General features: G+C 41.3%; 1 protein-coding gene across 1 annotated transcript in view; it reads right to left on the bottom strand.

Moving 5' to 3' along the window:
* osbpl10a (oxysterol binding protein-like 10a) overlaps positions 1-20,641 on the bottom strand; it is a 48,598-nt gene extending 27,957 nt beyond the window's left edge. The window contains exons 1-5 of the mRNA XM_029514858.1: positions 20,143-20,641; positions 11,747-11,922; positions 6,797-6,876; positions 3,579-3,647; positions 509-706 (exon numbers count right to left, since the gene is read on the bottom strand). Coding sequence (XP_029370718.1) covers positions 509-706; positions 3,579-3,647; positions 6,797-6,876; positions 11,747-11,922; positions 20,143-20,390 — 771 coding nt within the window. The 5' untranslated portion in view covers positions 20,391-20,641. The remainder of the gene's footprint in view (positions 1-508; positions 707-3,578; positions 3,648-6,796; positions 6,877-11,746; positions 11,923-20,142) is intronic.
* Positions 20,642-20,886: the final 245 nt, after the last annotated feature.

The following is a 20,886-nucleotide window of genomic DNA, read 5'->3' as shown; positions in this document are numbered from 1 at the left end:
TTATCAAAACTTGAGAGGTTTGAGGAACAGATACAATGTGGAAGAAAAGGGTCAAAAAATAACCACCACCATTATCATACGTCTTCAAATACACTTCACTTTTGTTCACTACAGTATATATAATGTAATATATTATAGATATTCATGTATAATATATTGTTTAGTTTCGCTCTAGGAATTTAAATAAGCAAATGAAACTGCATTAGAGACCAAAAAAAAAAAAAAAAAAAAAAAAAAAACACAATTCAAATATCAACTTATACTGAGCTGTAACCATGGTAACATGGTTACATGAATCCAAAACCAGCTTGCATTAGATTTCATCAAAACAGATTAGCTCACTCTTAGTTAATGGCTCAGCTAACCTTGTAAGTCACATCCCCCTCATCCGAATTTCAACATTTCACTTCCCTTGAATGACAAAACTTTGATTGAAATAGACCCAGGAGTCCATTTTGAAGACCGTTTCTAGAACCCACTGGTGGGAACATTGTTCCGCCTCACCCACCTCTTTGACCTCCTGCAGCCGACCTGAATACTGACTCTTGGCCCGCCGAGCCGCAGCTGGAGATTTGTGGTGGGTGATGGTGACGATGTTGCTGGGCGTGGCCGTGTGGCCCAGGTGCCTCTGGGAACCTGGGGATGAAGATGGGGTTAGGTGGGGGAGGAGGGAGAAGCTACGGGTCCGAGCAGAGGATATGGAGCCCTGGGGGGGTGGGGGGGGGGGGGGGGGGGGGGGGGACCACAAAGGGAGAGAAAGAATTGAGTGAGATTTATACTGAGAATAAAACATTTAGTCACTTACATAAGGTTGTTAAGTGTCAGCTTATGCTCCCTAATTTTTACAACTTCATAAGTGGTAAAAGCTATAAAACCATTCTATTAAGAGTCCGCTGTAGAGTTTCACTTTTTCGCTCCATTTACATCCTCCTTTTTTTATTTTACATTATGAAACCAATTCTGTCCTCATGATAACTGTTTTTTGTGTTGTTTAGTTTTTGGTTGTTGTTTTTTTTTTTTTTTTTACAAAAAGAGACCAGTAATATGCTCTGAAATGTTTCAGTGTTTATATTCACTGCTGTTTACAGAAGCATATCAACGGCACACCAAGTTGGGAGACCATCACAAGGCATCAGTCTTATGCATGTGCTAACCATTCAAGTTGCAAGAAATTGCAAGAAAATAATAAAATTTTTAAACAGCAAAATCTATGAATTCCCGGGGTGCCTAGTCACTCAGCCCCTTGTTGACTCAAAACACACAAAAAGCATTTTCACACATGAAAAGCATCTAAATTTGATAGACGAACAGTAGGTGCAGCTTAAAAGTACCTAAAGGTAGTCAGCCCTTCTGTTGTGTTGTTTCTCTGTGCCAAAATGAAAGTCACATTGCATCCCCTGACCTGTTACTCTCTCCTCTGTCTTTATTCTCCATTACTTTACAGCAGTGCAGAGAGTGAAGGCACCAGAGATTTGTCCCCCACAAAGGACAAAGGTCTGGCCACTGCAGCCATGAAAATGAAACAGATCAAATAAACAACTTCCATCCCAGCGCACCGCTCACTGAGATACAACAGGCATTTATCTTTTTTCAACTGCTGTTGCAAAATCTCTGATTAATTTGGGGTTCTAATTGTGTGGGATATAACATTTCAATTGTTTGGGGCTAATTGTTTGTTATTCTGTTCCTCTCAGGAGTTTAAAGAGAAAAATAACCATAGATATCGTGTTAATACAACTGCAGGAACACTCTCCGTGTGATTACATGCATCCAAACACCAAAGAGATTAAGTTAGGTCAGGCAAGTCTCTGTGTAATCATTTCAAGAGAAAATAATCAGTTTACAGAAGGAAACAGTGCTGTAGTGTGCAAAACTGAGCTAAAAGCAGAAAAGTAATGGTATGTTTAAAAAGAGCGTGAATAGATCGACAGACATGTTGAAGTATTTTACTACAAAACTGGCACAAAGCGACATTCTGTCACTGTCTTTGACTAAATATTATTACAGAGGAAAAAGATTCTGAGAAAACTATTTTAACAGGAATTTTTCCTACTTTAATTGAAGACACCATTTGTAATTTAAGGTCATGATATGATCTTAACTAAAATGAAGCAGTGCACTCCCTTATCGGCTGGGTTGAGGAGAAAAAAAATCCCCTCGCTATCTTCTTCATTCTTATCACTCGACCGAAAGAAGAAATCGCTCCATGTGGGGCAGCGTGGGTAAATGATACAACACTCAGCTGCTGACTTGCCATTTTCTACACCATGGGAAAAATATGAGCTATTCAGTAATAACCTGGGTTGAAAATTGTTTATAAATATCTAGACACAGACACTTAGTGTGGTATAATCTGTGTCAGACCTTAGAGTGCTCAATTTTCCATTGAAGTGCAGCACAAATTTAATTCCCAACCTTTTCCTGCCAATCATGTTTCAACATATAAAGATATTCCTGCTGTAGCCAAAACTGAGTTTAAAACAGAAAAAAGGCAAACACAACAGTAGCCAGTGTATGCACAAACTGTTTATCTGAGCAGAAGGTAAAACAACATTACCCGTCCAACTCAAAGTCCACAGTTTGACTTTTTGTGCCCTTCCTGTCAGGGATTGTCCACGCACATTTCAGCCTCAAAACAAAGCAGCAACTATGCGGTTTATCAGGCTGCTAATCGGCTTGACAACCAGCTGTGGTCACCGCCTGACTGAGAAGCCCTGTCTCTGACACCACGCCCTACCTGTGGGGGGTGGACAAAATACGAGCAACACCAGAAAATGTCTTTCAACTTCTTACCCAAATAATTGTTAATGTCTCCTTCTTGTGTCTTAGTCTCCTGCAGAAGGGTTGACTGCAAAGCAAAAGTCCAGTTTAATTGCTGCTGAGATGTATATATCTGGGCTTTTTAAATCCAGGAAATAACTAAAAATAAAGCCTGAGCAGTTAAATTAGAAATGGAAAGGCTTAATCAGTGTGTAGTGTTCTAAATGACAGGGCCATAGTTGAGCTTACAGCTGACACTATCACAGTATTTTCTGTACTATTATGAATATACTGAGGGGAAAACTAGCATATCAGCATTTATTTACTGCACCTGTTATCTATCAGCAGCATAAAATGAGTACGCGGCCGCTTTCATTTAGTTTCTTATGGAGAATAGATGAACCCCTGGGACGCTTTTTTGTAACGAGGATTCCTGATACACTCTTTCTGAGATTGGAGGACAAGTGACTCCGCCACCGTCTGCCTCATCACACATAATGATCTGAGAGGCAGGTGGTGTAGCTCAGGGAAAGATTAGTCCGCAGCAGTGAGTCTACTCTTAACGGCTGCTGCTGTGGAAATGCTCCATAGTCCCCGAACGGAAACAAAACCCCTGCTCCGATCAGAAAGAGAGAGAGAGAGAGAGGCCGTCCTCTTCTACTTCCACTTGCTTATCCAATTTTCTGTCATCTTTTGCACACAGAAGGGGCGCCTGTACAGCTTTCCTTTTCAGTTCTGTTGCTGGAAGTTGGAATGATGTCTGTGAGAGTAAAAAGCAGAGAAACGTAGGTGCTCCGGGATGCATGTGGTTGACTCACCAGCACCTCCTGGCCTCCGCCTGCTCTGTCCACACTCAGGTGTTCATCTGAGCCCTTCAGCTTCCTCACCTGGAGACAAACACACATACGGGACAGTTAAATGAAACACCTGGATGATTTTAAGGTGTGAGACATGCTTAATCCTCCACAGGCCCCAGACTTCAACACTGCTTCTGGTAGATTTGACAGCAGTCTCTACCTCCAACAGCCTTTGTTGTTCTTTTAATTAATCAGCATTTCCTTCAGTTTTTAGTAAAACAATGCAAAATATATGGTGGCCGAGAAAGTTCTCCGCACAAAAACAACAACAACAACCACCAAAAAAAAAGCCACAACAGAAGTTGAAGCTGTTATTTGAATGTCAGTAAGTGTTGTATTTCTTTAGTTCGGATTAGAAGCTCATCCTGCTAACTTTGACACTGACCTAAATACAACATGTTGAACTGTATGGTCACTTAGTGACATTAAAATAACAGTTTCATGAAAACATTTCACTTACTTTTTTTTTTTCCCCTCCTTCGTTTGTCTTCTTCTGCTGATTCTTCATCGTCGTCTTCTTCTTCTTCTATCATCGGACTGAACTTCTGCTGTGCCTTTTCTTTTTCGCCTTGACCTTTTATTTATTTATTTGTTTGTTTGTTTGTTTGCATCGCAGCTTTTTAATTTGCATTTGCAGTGCAGAGGGCTTTCTCGGCCACCGTAAAAAAACAGCAGTAAATAAATTATATTTACGGTAATATGTGAAAATATTTCAAGGAAGACAATGGAATCTGTACTGTTTCATTTATGAATAATCACCTTAAAAATCCTTCAGTCTTGGACAGCTTTACCACACATTATGAATTACTATAGACAAGCAAGGTTCAACCACAAACTGGGTCATCAGACACCAGTCACAAAATGACCAGTGAAATTCAGAAATAATCTTGTGTCTTGTGTCCTCATAGTTAACAGGTGCCATCCCTCTTACAGTTCTGAATAAACTGGCTGCCCAATGCAGCTTTCACATGTGTTTATCTTTACATGATTAGGGTGACCATATTTTGATTTCCAAAAACTAAGACACTCAGTCCGGCCTCGAGATACTAAAATGATACATGACGTTGACTCAAAGATGCCATAGAATTAGAAAAAGTATGACTCCCCTTGTATGGACAGAAAACTGGATGGAATGGATTGAAAACTCAGTCAGGACATTTTCATGAATTTATAAATCCCCCTGGACAGCACATGAAAAGTGGACATGTCCGGGCAAAAGAGGACGTTTGGGTCACTATACACATGATTTCAACGCTCACAGGCGGTATCAGGTGATCTTCAGAGAATAAAAACTCTTCTAATTTAGTCCCACTGATGTAAGTCCCACTTACATCAGTGGGACTAAATCACAGCTGCAGCAGAGACCAAATAGAAAAAACTATTAAAAAAAAAAAAACTGGCTTCATAGCTGTAGTTAAAGTCAAAGTCTAATGTAGAAACTTTGCCAAAGAAATAATAAAGTTTATATTGTTTCTCTCCTTCATGAGCTGCTGATGTTTGTCCCAATCTGCAGTTGAGCTCCAAGAGGATTTCTACACCAAGTCTCATTCTCCACCGGCTCAGGTGAATGGGGATACATATCACAGAGATACAGTCAGTATGTACACATGTACGCAAAAACACACACACACACACACACACACACACACACACACACACACATATATCCAAGCAAGCACACACAGACCCTGTCTAATCCCTTCAAGTCCACCCTAAATCCAAAAAAAGCACATGCCCAAATATTAATCCATGAAACCCACACCAAAAAAAAAAAAGAGGTTGTGGGATAAGGTACTGAAGTTAATATTACGCCCAAACACAGTAATCTTTTACAAATGAGTCCACAGAAATATGAAGAGGACATTGATGCCAGGAATATTTAGCTCCAAACTCATCCTCAAATAAACTTAAACTTAATAAACTTAATAAAATAAACATTTTATCATTAGTTTTTAGTTTTATTCATCACATTTCTGTATCTTTTTTAATTTCATGTGATAACAATTTTTGACTGTTACACAGATGTATTCATGCGGAAGCAGTGCTGTCATCTGCAGACATTTCTCTGATTGTGGATTTTCTCTGTGTTCATAAGGACCTTATGAAAGAGAGTCAGAAAATGAAAGAAACCTCCGAATAGCACATGAAAGGAAATGATGTTGTGTATTGAGACCAAAACCCCCATGAGTTTACTCAGCACTGCTTCTTTCATGTTAAAATATTTGAAAGGCTTCGGTCATCTGTTTCGGCTCTTTCATCTCCTCCAAAATACCAAGTAATTGGTGAATGCACACCCTAATATTAGCTTTCTGAAATTCCACATACACCACAGGAGGGTTACATCTTTCGCCTGCTATATTACGAATGTCGACAATAAACCATAAAACAGCTCGTTTTAGTGGGTTATCGTGCTGAAACAGGACATCACTCTATTTAAGTTGCCAAAGCTCTAAATCTCGATTACATTGCTCCAGATTTCCTTGAGCTGTCACGAAGTTTGCACAAATTGTAAATAACTGTAATTTTGAAACTAGCAATTCATTTAACTGTAGAAATATAACTAAGAAATGTAAAGATTTGAATTATGTGTAATTTAGTAACTATAAAATATTTTGCTGTTGTTCAGGTGTTGCCATTCAGGAAGAAATGCAGGCTAATTGTCTTTTTCATATATTTATATATACCTACATAAGATTAAAACAAAGGTAGTACTGATAATAAAAACTAAAATATGCTAACGTAGCTAAGTGTCATTTACGGAAATTACCACCATTTGTAATACAGCACTTGGATCAAGTTCTTGGTCACATATACTTTATATTAGCATTTACTTTAACTCCAACATCTTTGTATGTTACCTGTCGTCTGCAAACACTGAAACTTTTCATCTGCACATAACAACTGGTTTGTTTCAACCATGAATCTCCAGTTAGCATTTCTAAATTCACTGAGTGAATTTATGAAGGGCCAGACCTGAGTTTACCAAAATTAGAAACCGGCACAGTCACATTTATAAACAGACACACCAGAGGACAGGAGCCGCCAGGGAAATGTCACAGCTTTCCATTCACTTCTCTTCCTGAGCAACTTGCGCCAAGAGCTTTGACCAGGGTCATGTTTATAAGTTTGCAACAATATTGTGTGTGTGTGTTTTTGTTTTGTTTTGGTTTTTTTTTTACCTTGGCACTACTGTCAGAGTGACGTCTGGCACATGCTTGGAGCTGACTGATCCAAAAATGCTGCTCTTTGGCATCAGACGCTGCAAAGACACACACAACAAAAATACATGAATGGACATGATACACATGATACTGAAAGCAACCATTAAATTCCTCACACAAGTTCAGTTAGGTCATTTTGCAGGTATAAGAAAGTCATCTGCCTCAAAGTGTCTCCCAAATGATGGTTATTATACCGTTTCTATTAGTGCACAATAAACAAGAGACACAAGAACATGGTGATTTTAAAACTAGTCCTCTGTTTAACAGAATATTCATCAAACTAGCATTTTAGTGCAAATTATTTTTCAGATTGAAACTTCCACAATACATGGAATAAAATATAAAAAAAAAAAACTGCCCTAGTTTGGTTAAAAGATGAGGGGTGCTGCATCTGACTGAGGACTTGGTGAGGACGACCTGCTGAATGCCGGTGATATCATTTGCTACCAAATGATTATTCAACATGTCGACAGTCTAGCAGCCCTCTTGCCACCTGACTGCTGTACTGAGGGCTGGTTTTGCACCTGACCCTCTTCATTTTCTCTCCCACAGCAAATTGAACGTTCAGCATTCAAGATGTAGCTGCAATTAATTTGGCAAATTCACAGGCAGCATAGGACGCAGCTTGATAAGCAGTTGCTCGACTGATTTCCCCCGGCACAGAGTCCCACTCTCGGAACACACATGGCAAGCTGAAGCCCAGAGTTGATGACTAACACCGTGATATAGGCCTCTGGTTGAAGGAGATGCTGACCTGCTGCAGGTCAAATGGGAAAATAATATCCTTCTGATCCCATTTCACTGACTAATTATTAGCTTGAACGGTGTCTGTGATGGGCCTGATAACACTGCAGGTCAGTCAAGCATGGAGCTGCAAGAATATAAGAGATTCTTTTCCATTCAGATAAACAAAATAACTCACAAAATCTCTCAAGACTAAAGTATTTGGTAGAACTGTCTTGGGGAAGGGAAAAAGAAAAAAAAAAAAAAAAATCAAGAAAAACATCCCTGTCAGTAATTAAAAAAAAAAAAAAAAGGTAATCGGTACACACATGCAGAGCTTGATTTTGATGCATTGAGCAATCAGTGGTAGGGTGGCTTCTAAAGTATCTGTATCAGGGAAAGTACCTGAAACTGAAACTGTCACAATTAGCACGTACAGCCCTATAAAACACCATCGAGGGTTTCAAAAGGGACAGACTGCTGAAATGTGTGCTATATTAATCTAAACACCGTGAGAACCTCGCGTTAGATGACCTGGTTCCTCTGAAGCATACTGAACCCTTTAATCCATCAAATTAAATTCCACTCTGGTTGTCAGGCGTTTTTCAGTTTTTCAGTCTTTTAAAGATTTCTTTTTTTTTTACTGATTTTCCAAATTGTAATCTCCGGAAAAGCTTTAAATATATGAAAATGAATGCAGGACTCTCCTTATTAGTGACAAGGTTTAATGTGTATGGACAGCTTCATTAGATTCATAAAGACTTGCACCACCAAAAGGAAACTTTTGTATCCTAGAAGAAATGCCAAGTCTTTTTTTGGCACACTGATAAAGGTTATTTCAGCATAAGGAGAATTCAATTTGTACTTGTCAATCACCCTCACAGCCAGCATCTGCCTGAACACCTACAAGGGTCCTCTTTAAGGGAAGAAGCAACTCTGAGAATATGAGACAAAAGCCTTGACAAGTGTGGCATTCAGGATGTGCTCTCCCACTGGGGGTGGCTGCTCGTCTCTGCGGAGATAAGTATTCATGCAGAAACACCTCTAACAAGCTGTATTTCTCCCCTGCCCCCCCCCCCCCCAAAAAAAAAAAAAACCACAGGCCAATAACATGCTTTACATTTTCTGTTTCTTGTCATCATCCGCAGAAATGTCTAGCTCAAAAAAGGGGCAACTTACCCCGAGAGTGAGTAAGCATCTAAATTTGATGTTTCGTCTGTGATGTGTACAAGCCTGGCTGTGATTAAAGATAATTAGTTGCCTGTATTGAGCGCAGCAACCTCCCGATGTGGCTATGCTAATATGCACCTGTTCACATGATGACGCAAGAGATGTAAACACACAACTACTTGGCTCAGAGCAGGACAAGCTGTCATTCACCGAGAATACTACACTGATGAAAAAATTCAAAGCAGCTTTTTGTTTAATAAGAGACTTGGAGGTGATGGACTGCTGCTTCCATTCATTTAATGAATGTGCTGGTGTCACACTGGAAACAGAGGAGAGTAAATAATAAAATGAGAAGCCACTCAAAACGAGTAACAAAAATAGACAGGAATCGGCACCACTCCTGGTCTCCGTGTCTCATTGAAATGGCTATATCGATGGAAGGAGACGGCTGAACGATATTAAACATTACTGAGTGGGGGGGGGGGGGGGGGGCGCCTCCTGAGCAGTCAATCAAACCACCACCATCACTGTCTAATGACACACATTTTAATTACAGCTCTGTGAAAGATGTTATTGGTTATGATAATGGTGCAAGTCTGAGGATTAATGCCTGGATCTGCAGTTAAATTTGATTAAAGCGCGGTTGGCACTTTAAACATATATGTTATGAAAATGGACAATCTGACAGGGAGGAGAAGTTAGATGAGCGGCCCAGAAATTAAAAGTGATTACAATTACTACCCTTTAGTCGTCAATTTTCCAAAGCAGGGTTTTGTTGTCATTAGGATCTGTGCCATTATGCTAAATGAAAATACGTTGTAGTTTCAGGTTTAACAGTGAATAACTTTGATTCACTGATGATCAAACAGCTGCACATCAACGATTCATTCAGTAGAGCACAAGGGTAGTAAATGTCATATTCAAGCAAAATTAATGCAACTTAAGTGATGTTTTACTTCATTATTAATGTACATGAAAGGAAGACAGAGCTTAAAAGGTCCGTGGCATAACTATTCCATCATGGTTGCTTGCTCTAAAATCAATTTCCCCCTTCTGGTACGTGTAAACTCCAAACTATATAACTAATGTGCATTTGGAAACAGGCAAGCAAGACAATAACCCAGAAGCTACTCACGCAAAGAAAGTGGCTCTGTATAATTGCAGCAGCTGAGAATGTCAAGTCCAGCAGAGGTCATGGCAGAAAAACACAAAGGTTGCTGTTGCAAATACTGGATATATTTCAGTGGATTTTTTTTATTTTATTTGTTGTGTTTACGATATTTAACTGGACAGATGCATCAAACACCGGTAACATGTTGTGTTTGAATCTTTCTTATGCCTAACGGAGATTGTGTCAGGCACCTTCAGCAGCTTTGCTGAACACAACTTGACCCTTTCATTGGCTGATTGCCTCAGTGAAAGGTTGCATGATAAATAGCTTAATTTGCCACGCGAGCATTCAGACATGATTAAATTCCCTCCGCTCTTCACCTTTGCCTCGCAACGAAACACAAGCCCAGCAGTCACCTTATATCTGATAAAGCAGACTCCTGTTACATTTATATTCCTCTGCTTCAGTTTAGAGAGAGAAAAACCTTCAGGTTACTTTATAGCAGGGTTGGATGTCACATGTAAGAGATTAAAAAAAAAAAAAACAACCTCCTGAGCAGTCAATCAAACCACCAGCATCACTGCCTGGTTCTGCAGTTCCACTGATGACGGAACGTGTTCAAAACCGTCTCATGAAAAGGAATCAAGATGGCATTTCCAGCTTCTGACACAGAGCTTCGGTGACATGATACAAAGCGCACAAGCTAACCCGGAAAAACTGTAAAATTACTCCCCAGTGAACTTTAAAATAGGCTTTTCGGGGGTTCCCATGGAAACCAGATGAGAGCGGTCCAGCTAATCTTAATCACAAACTGTTGAGGGCTCACATGTGAGCCACTTTATCCCCCGCCGTGGAAGAAAATTGAAGTTTCTCAGTACTGTCCTGCTTTTCTGCTGTTAATATTTCCACACTGGAAACATTTAGTAGGTTTGTTTTGCTGTTTTGGGAGAAATGCTGGGACTTGGTACATATTAAACATTGACGCAGGTTTCGAGTTGGTTTGACTGAGCTATATCTTAGAATAAAATATCTGTTGTGCCTCTTGAATCTTGCTGCGGTCTTGGAAACCTCTGTGTGTGAGCTCCTCAGCCAAGCTCCTCCTTCTCTGTGGGGTCATTGTTTCCTCTCAGCTTAATACACATGGATCACTGAGTTATTCAGGGAATATAGGCCAAGTTATTCTGATATCCTCCCCCTCAAGACTTTAAGGGGACATTCCAGCGGCTCGAGTGGAGCAATGGTAAAAAAGAGCCTCTCTTGCATCAGTGGATACAGGTCACTGAAAGCTTAGACCTTCAGCACAATAAGTGGCTGCAGGCTCTTTGTCTGGTACTTGGTCTTACGGACATACTGCACAAATTTTATTTCACAGTTTCGCTCTGGAAATGTGATTGCTGGATTTGGTACTCGGACATGAAGCACTCAAATCATTAATTTACATGAAAGTTTAATTGAAAGTATTTTTGCTCTGTCTTCATGTAATTGTTATAATTTTGGTAAATTTGTAATATCCCTGAATGACTGAGCTACATTTTGTTGTGATTAAAAATTAAGGGCCCTAAAACTGAAGCTAAATTAACATCCATGAACAATTGTTTCAAATATTTGTTCTTTTCTCTTCTTTTGTCTAATATATTGTATAATATAATGCAGCATATAAAACATCATATCTTATGTTCACCAGCGAGATGGAAAAGTCTGAAATGAATGAATACAGAAGACACATTCCATCTGTTGCTCAAATAAGAATATTGATTGAGCAGCTTTAAAAGTAAAACTCCATAGGTCACAGAAGAAATGTTCATTCATAACACCGCCACATGCAGACTGCTCTCCAAACACACTCCACTCAGTGTTTGTACTTGGCCATGTACAGTCAGCCTGAGGTCAGCATGAGGTCATACCTCTGAGCTTGTACAGCTCTCCATTGACGGAGTTTACAATGAACATGTGCGGCGCCTCTTCGCTCGGGGTTACAGAGGCACCAATCAAGGGCAGGGAGCCGCGGGGCTTCTGGCTTTTCCCCTGCTCGTTGACAAAGTACTGCAGCTGTCCCAGCTCTGGATCTAACACAAAGTACCTGCATGGAAGGAAAACAAACACAGAAGAGGGAAGGTTTAGGAAGTAATGGACCACAGAGGAAGACATAGAGGGGAAATAGTAGAGCCATTAATGTAATCATCATTTTGTTTTTGTTGTTCTCATTATCACCATCTTTTTTTTTTTTTTTTTTTGAATTGCACAAACTTTTCAGAATGTGGGATAGAGAAGTGGGGGAAATAGGAGGGGTATGAATGAGTGCAAAATAAAGTTTAAAAAAAAAAAAAAAAGCTACCATAAAAAGAAACAATGCCTTTAAAACTCTCACTTCCCATCCAGTGAAGCCTGCAGGATATTATTTACCACAGCTCCGTTCACGGAAGATTTGTTAAAAATACTCCTCTGTGCACATTAAGGCTGCTTACAGCAACACCAGGCTGGCATGCTGAATTCCAAATTACTCGAGGTAGCGATTAGCGATCATCTTTAGCAGAATGCACAGCTCAAGGCATGAAAATTAAACCACACATTTTCCCCTTTGTGATTAATCAATCACACTCAATCACTGCATAATTGAATCGCTGCCTCTCTCATCGCTGGCTGGAAGATTCAAATCTTGCCAGGCACATAACCTAACACACACATGTGCAGGCAGAAGCATTTCATTTCCTGGGGCCAATAAGGATTCTCTATGGCATTCAAGAAAGTGGCCTGTCTGCTTCATTTAACACTTTGTTCTGGTTATGCAGTTCAACACAGGCCGGAGTGGCACCAGGTGGCTGTGGCTGACCTTTCACTGTTTGTGTACTGTGGCCTGAGATAACAGTGATTGTCTTCGTTCGTGTCTTCTGGTTCAGCACACAGCCCTGCGCCGACCCTCTTACCCAAGAGTCATCATTTCGATAATCAATGCTCTCCTTACATCCACAATTGCAGAAGCTGTGTTATTGATCAGGCTCCCATCAAACAAAGACCCAGCTGTTACTTCCTCCGATCCCCACATTGTCCATGTAGTTACATTTGAAGAGACTGTGAGGTGTCCGCCGACCACCCCTGCGTCTCTCAGGTGCAGTCTTTCCAAAAGATGGCTAACAGATTTCAAAGATCTGACATCATGCCGATTCTGCTGTCTTCATCCAGAAACATTTTCATGGCCAGTGTGACATCCTGGTGCTCCATCCAACACTTTGCTTTACAGTTCGTCATCCACACCAACACTCTCACACCACCGATTTACAGATTGCCCCAGACTCTTTTTGACATTGCTATTATTTTTGATGGGTTTAATAACAAAATGCTTCTTTTCGCTTCAGCTGCCATTATTTGTCATCGTTTTCTGAGACGGTCACGACACCAGGCAAGTAGTTTCACAGTCAGTCAGTGTATCTGCCAAACGTTTTCTCACTTAACTGACAAAAAGGCCTCCGTTACACTTTCCTAAACTTTCATGTCTCTCTTGTTCCAAGTGGACATCTTCTAGAGCTGCAACCAACAACTGTTTTTCGTTACTGATTGATGAGCTGGTTTCTCCTCTTATTATTTTGCCACAAAATCCTTAAAGCCTGTCTAAACAAATGTCTAAAATATATTTGTAATACTGTAAAAATGGACTAAGCATTGCACTAAATGCTCACATTATAGAAACTGAGAAACTGGAATAGTTATTCAGTGTCACGTTGTAACGAGGCCTCAATCGGCATCACCTCAGCAGGTGGAAGTAGCTAATGTTTGGCCTTTTTGTTGAAAATTTCCTTGCTTTGCCTCGCATTATGCAGAGCCATTCTTCTGCTATTCTATTAGGATAAAATAATAGAAATGGCTGCCAGTATGACGCAACACAGTGCAACAGCACCACAAACTCTATTGCACAATAACTTTGTCCGGTTTCTTTTGTTGGGGGGTGTCAACAATTGAAGATTACAACCTTCATGAATGTTGGGTTTGTTGTAGGATTTCACTGGTTTGAACTCATAATTGGGGAAAATTTATAAAACCGAGAAAAATAGCAACATGACATGAAAGTCATTCTGCCATCTTGACTGAAACAAGCAAAGTAGAAATATAATCCATTAACTATTATATCAGATATAGAAACATGTCAATCCCTTAAATTCTACAGCCAGTAAACATTTAGCCTTTTTGCAGAAATTGAGTATTTGGTTTGTTTGATGCACTCCCTGTTAATCTCCTAACGGATAAACCACTAGACTATCGAGCATGTGATATTAGTGACAACAACTGTTATCAGTAGCTACTTCAGTCTTCAAATATGCACAGGATACGAGCGCAACAGACAGAGCGCGCAACAACTCCAGCTTTCATGTTGCCGTCGGCATTTTCCCATGAACCCTCTACAGTCCCCTGGTGAGGATGCAGTGAATACTGCTGTCTGAAAATTGATCTCCCCATCACGATCTCGCCGCTTTTCATCAAGAGAGCTGGCGATTTATGTCGACAACAGTCGACCGGGGAACAATCTGCATGCGTCAGTTCTTATCCAGCCCTCAAACACACTGTACTGTGTGTGAAGTCTTATCTCGTGTTCAGTCAGCAGAGTGGAAGCTTTTACTGCTGACCCCTCCAGCCACTTTTGCCTTTGCAGCCGAACCACCATGCAGTCCTTTAAAATGATGGATGTTGCTGGATAACAAACCACTGCTGACAGCACCCGATATGTGAGGCCGCATACTCTCTGAGGCTTTAACGTTAGGGAGCATGAGGCTGCAGCAATGTCGGGAGGAGGGGGGGTGGAGCATGATGATGAACTGATAGAACAGCAATGTTTGGTAGCTTCATCACTGCACCTGTTCCACCACTTCAAAACATTCCCTCGCTGAATAATGTCTAACAAAGGACAGAAAATTGCACTTCAGCTGCAGTGGAGCTGGAAGATGAAACTGAGGGCAGTAAATATATTCAGTGTCACACATGTAATGTCGTAGATACGAGCACAACAGAAAAAAGGTAATGGATGGTCTGCTGTCTCAGCCTTTGTAGGGCATTGCTGATGGTTTATTTTATGATGCACATATCTCCTCTTTATATCACAATCGCTGTCAGGAAAGTCAAAAGGATAACCATTGTGATCATTCTGCACAGTTGCAAAAACCACTGTTCAGTCTGAAAAGCCGATTTCATGACAACAGAGCCTCTCAAACGTTTCTCCTTGCAACAGCTGTTGTCAGTCTGGCCTATATGAAATGATGACAAATGTTTATTTGTATTATTTTCTGGTATTGTGCATACAAAAGATTATGAACACAACTTTTTCAGATTTTGCACCAAAACCTGTCCCTAGCTAAGAGCTCTGAAATGAAACCCCTCATCCGCTCAAGAATAGCCAACTGTAACAACAAAGCACCTTTCTAATGCATATTTGCTGATATCATTCAAAGAAACCAAAACATTAACACTGTAAAAAGAGCTTAGTCAAGGACATTTATCCACATCACCAGAAACGGTGCCGTTTCCTGATGGCATTAACATTAAATGCGGCAGGAAATAGCTCGTCAGCACAAACTGCATGTTTTTCCTGCTCTTTGGCAGTTGATGCCCAAAAATGCTCATCAGAGGATCATCATTGTAGGAGAAAGGTGGTAAATATTGGCAGGAGACATAACTGGTACTGTTCGATAATAAAATGTGCAACATTATCTAAAAAAATGTTACCACATACTAACCCCTGTAGACAAATAAAAAAAAACAAAAAAAGTTTAGTAGCTGAGGTCTGAAATGTACTTAGCAGATGTTGAGCTGTTAAAGTTATTTTTCTGTCCATCTGACAAATTTAGGTTATTTATTTGCTTGCTTTTTAACCCATCGCCAACCTCCAAGGCTGAAGAAGGTGCCAGAAACTCTCCTCTTCTTCCACTCAGCCTTGGCTTTGCCACAAACTAGAACGCACTCAAGTCTTGGCTCCACACACTCCCCCACTTCTTTGCCCATTTTTGGATTAGCCAGCAGAGTCGGCACTGGCACAATGGTGACTTCAGAGCTCCAAATCACTCATGAGTACGGTTGATTTCACCGAGGTGACTTCCATTTTTATTCATAATTATGTCTTTAACCCAAGTTTGGGCTTCACTTTCTGCATGCTTACTTGGATTCTCTGAGCTTGAGCTTGGCAACACCAAACAATACCAATACCACAATGGCTGAAATAAGTCCAACAAGACCCCACTCCAAAAAGATACATAATAAACCTGGCTGTTAATTTATGATCTTAGAAACAGCAAACAGTCTCGAGGTCAACGTTCTTGATTGTTTATGAGCTTTCAGTTGCATCACGTTGGGGTTAAACATTACTGTAGCTCCACTGACACAGAGCAAAGACAATCTGCTGCTAAAGGAGTTAGATATGATGAAAAGCTCTAGAGCAAATTAGTGAGTGAACCCTGACCTGAGAGTTTTGTTGACTTCCACTAAAATCTTCCTTCTGCAGCTGCCAACAAAAACAAATTGGATAGAAGTCAAGCCACCGCCCCGAACTTTCCTTCTCTTTGTCACTGAGACACACACCAGAGCTGCCTTACCCCGGCTTGCAGCTTTGATCAGAGAAGCATAACTGTGCTGCTTTCCACTGAGCACATCTGCAAAGAAATGATTCATCCTTCATAATGTGCACCCCAGCATGCTGACTGCTGAGGAAGGCCGAAATTTAGAATCTAATAATGTAGAAATTCTCGCGGCCTCATGTCGTACAGCGAGATGAGCCTGGGAGAGAGCTAAACATTTCATATGCTGTGATCAGTGTGCAAATGCTCACAGTCATCAGGATAAGTGGATGGAAACCAGATTAAAAACTAAAAACAGTTTAAAAAAAAAACAAAAACCAAACACTCCTGCACAAAAAGTTGAATGACAAACCTCATTTTCCACTGCAGCTTTTTATTTTATTCTAACTTTTCAGATCGAAGTCCACCATCATCACCGTGGAAACCATCTTTGAGACGCCACCAACAGATTGAACCTGGTGCACACACCACAAAACAAATGCTCCATCCTACATTTCCCATTATGCAACAGAAAAGCCACTTTCATTGGTCCCTGTCTGTCTGATATGTCCACTTATTTCAAACACCTCACTTCCAGGTTGTAATCTGAGCCAAATTCCCAACGTACATATGTGAAAAAAATGGCTACCGGGCACATTGTCTCTGACACATACACACCCAGCACCTACACATCATAACGGCACTTCACACTGACACATGGCCACCCACACAGCGGGGCAGAATTAGCTCCACTCAGGTCTGCTGCCCACCAAGGCACCACCTGCCAAACACACACAACGTGGACCTCCATATGACAAACACTGCAAAGTGACTGACAACCATAATTTTTCCAGCACCGTCATCCAACAGACAATCGTCTCTCCTCCCTTAAAAAAGTGGATTTATTTGAAAGCTGTGAATACAAAATTAAATGTATGAATACTGGGAAAGGATGGACAGGCAAGTTTCTGCTCTTAGTCCTCTGTTGGTTTTGGAAAAATACTGATAAGTGTTTTTGATTGAACTAAAAGCTCTTCACTTGACTCATCCACCTTGAATTAAAAAAAAAAAAAAACTTCATTAAAGGATCCCATACAGCAGAAAAAAATACTCATGACTTCAGGGATTCATGTAAAAATGCATTAACAGTAACACCAGACACATCCGACTGTATCAGGAACAAACAGCGTCACGCAAAATATGTGATTCAATCAAAAAATACTTTCTTGAATGCCATAAATTTGCAGTCTCGTGTCAACAGGACTGCACTGTCACTGTGGTCTAGTAAAGAAATGTCCACGATGTTTCACCATCTGTGTCTACGCAAATTCTCAGGCTTGAGGCCACGGCTTTGGCCAGGTCAGTGAACCGAAAGGAAAGTCTCCATGAAAGCTAGACCTTTTGCCTTTAGGCACTTGGAAATTGAAACGAGAGAGGCGCCACCACAAAAAATATACCGAGCCTGTTCCAAAGACCTTGAGCGGTACATTTATTTACACAGAGTACATACACTATGCAAAAATCACACACAATTTATTTTTCTTTTTAGACAGTACCACTTCACTTTGGCCTCTTTGAAATGAAAATGTGCCCCCCCCCGCCTCGAGGTATTCGTGTGGGTGCACATCAAGATCCGGTTCAGTGCATAATCAGCCTGTCATTTTAATAAGAGAACGGGGAGCAGTCCTCCCTACCCCACCTCTCACACATACACTGGCTTCCAGCCCAGATCATAGACAACACAATCTCAGCTTCCTTCTTCTCTGCAGCACAGTTACGTCACTTATTTTTCTGTGCAAAGGAGTAAAAAAATAAATTAAAAAAATACCTTCCAACCCCAAATAATACAACAGCTGTACGAAATGCATGTGAACTGTACAGGAGTTTGGTTGTAAACAGGAAATTCGCAAGAAAAGGTTTTTTATTCCTCTAAAAATACACAGCAAATGCCAGATGACTCACACCGAGTTCAATCTTGAGTAATACTTTGGACTCATTCGCAGCTTTCCTAACGCTAAAACTGTCAGTTTCAGCTGAGTTGAAGAAATCGGAGGGGGAGGAGAGCGAGCCCATAAATCCTACATAAAGTACAGTAGCACAATAACATACCGCCGTGATCTCGACATGCCATTGCCGAGATATTCTGTTCATTATGAGAACGACTGCGGGGTTTCTCGAGCAACAGAATATCAGACAACTAGAGCTAAAATTTGCTTGAATTAAAAAAAGAAAAAAAAAAAAAACAACCAATCAGGAACAGCAGCGACCACATCAACCTGCAGCAGGCAGCACACAAAGGAGAGTGAACGCACAAATGTCCTGTACACTGATAAGCCCGTTTACTGTGGCCGCCTGTGAATCCTAAAACTCTATATACAACAATTCGTCAAGTAGCTCTGTCTCCACTGGCAGCTATTTTTAAAATCATTCATTTCAATAGTTTTTTATGCATAAATGCAAATTTCTAAAACTTTCTTTTCTGAAAGTTTACTGAAGGTTTTGAACTCACTCAGGACAACACCCTGAAGACTTCTGACAGCCGTTATTTAACATTTAGCAACATATTATAGAGCAAATGATAAATTGATAAACTGGAAAAAAAAAATAGTGATGATCAATATACATAAAAGTCAAGAGTCAGTTCTACTTACAAAGGTCACTTTGTGACAACAGTTAGTGATTCAGCTCTACAGACAATAATTTCGCTTATAATAACTAGAACGTTTATTTTTACAATAATAATGTAAAAACAATGTGTGGGGGGGCTCATAGTGATAAGTCTGCAAAGAACTATCACCCTGAGCCTGCTGTTCCCCTCGACTGCAGACATTCGTGGTAAATTTGAGCTCTTGGTTCATGGAGTCATTTACAGCCGCAGCGGACAGCTGTTTCCAGGGACATTGCTCTAAAAAAACAAAAAACAAAAAACAAAACACTGTACTCCACCTGTTCAGCAGCAAGCAACAGACAAGCACAGTAAAGAGATTATCTGGTGAGCACAGTGGATGACTTGGCTGTTAAAGAGCTCCACATTTTGCTCCGGAGCTGGAAGAGGCCATGAGACAGTCGGTATCTGGGCTAAAAGATGCCCAGAGATATTTCATGACGGGGTATATTATCAGGAAATGTTGCCATCTCTCTTCAGCCAATCTGAATACGCTCGACAGCTCTGTGCTGGGGTGCACGGGGCTTGTGTTTCAGTAGGCTGCATATGGAAGCAATATCTTATTCATTGCAATCCAACTCATCTAGGGATGCATCCAAACATGACTTTGCATCATCAGTGATTTTCTTTTGGGCGATTCTTGAACTTTCCCAACAAACCAAAAGCCACACACACACACACACACACACACACACACACACTACGATTTCCACTACGAAGATGACAAAGACCAGCTTGAACTTCGTGTGCAGTAGAAATGATCTGCCATCAAAATGGCTCCAGTCTTCGGTGTAACTCTCACCCAAACTTTGGGATGTCTCTGAAACTCTCCTCAACAAGACATGTGACAGATGATGTAGTGAAGGAATCTCTATAAATGATCTGTGGAAAGTGGTTTTTTTCTGCCTAGTAGTCGGTGAACGGGCTCATTGTGAGGCCTATAAAAGCCTGATGTGTGTGAGGTTTGACTTTAAGCCCCCCTCCTCCCCCCTCCTCCCCCCTGACAGTGACGTGGTGGTAAAAGTGCAACGTGGACGGGGCAAACAACAACACGACGCCTGGAGGGAGCTGGACGGCCTGATGGCTCCCTCCATGTGCTCACCTGTTCTGCCAGCCTTGGATCAGGTTGGTGTATTTGCTCAGCACTCCTTCCAGCTGCCTCCTCCTCTGCTGCTGCTGCTGCTGCTGCTGCACAGCTCCCCGGCCGCCTCCTGCTCCGGCCGGGCCGCACAGGGAGCCGGAGCCGGGGCTGTGCGACCCGCTCCGGCCGCCGGGCTTCCAGGCTGACGAGTTGGAGGAAGAGTTGGGCTTGTTGGTCCCGGGATGCGGACTGCAGAGCGTCTTTTCCATCCTGGAGATCGGGAGAAGGAGGAGGAGGAGGAAGGGGGAGGGGGGGGTGGACCACAGGAGGCAGCAGCACCAGCCGTGGAGCTCTCAGAAGAGCATAAGTGGGGGAAACAGGGCGGTGTGTGTCTGCAGGACTGCGCCCCGGCGGTGTGAGAGTCTCTCGGTGCGGCAGAAAGCGGACATAGTCCCCGGCGGTGTCCGCGTCCAGCTCCCCCCCCCTCTCTGCGGTGCTCGGCTGTGCGGCTGAAGCTCCTCCAGCGTTTTTCCTGGTAGGAAGACACTCCCACCGAAGTGTGGGCCTGCCCCCGGATATTACAGTGCAAGCCTATCACAAGCCTATCTACCCCCACCCCCTTCAAAAAAAAAAAAAAAAAAAAAAAGTAGAGAGAATAATAAAATAAATAAAGGTGCAAAATCCTGAGGTTTTATGCAAATATAAGACAAAACATGCGCACACATGATGATGTGTGGATAAAATAAAACTATCAATATGTCACCG

Source organism: Echeneis naucrates, chromosome 11 (assembly GCF_900963305.1).
Source record: "Echeneis naucrates chromosome 11, fEcheNa1.1, whole genome shotgun sequence".
Classification (NCBI taxonomy): domain Eukaryota; kingdom Metazoa; phylum Chordata; class Actinopteri; order Carangiformes; family Echeneidae; genus Echeneis; species Echeneis naucrates.
The sequence above is the reverse complement of the archived record's forward strand: the minus strand, read 5'-3'. Positions and strand labels throughout refer to the sequence as shown.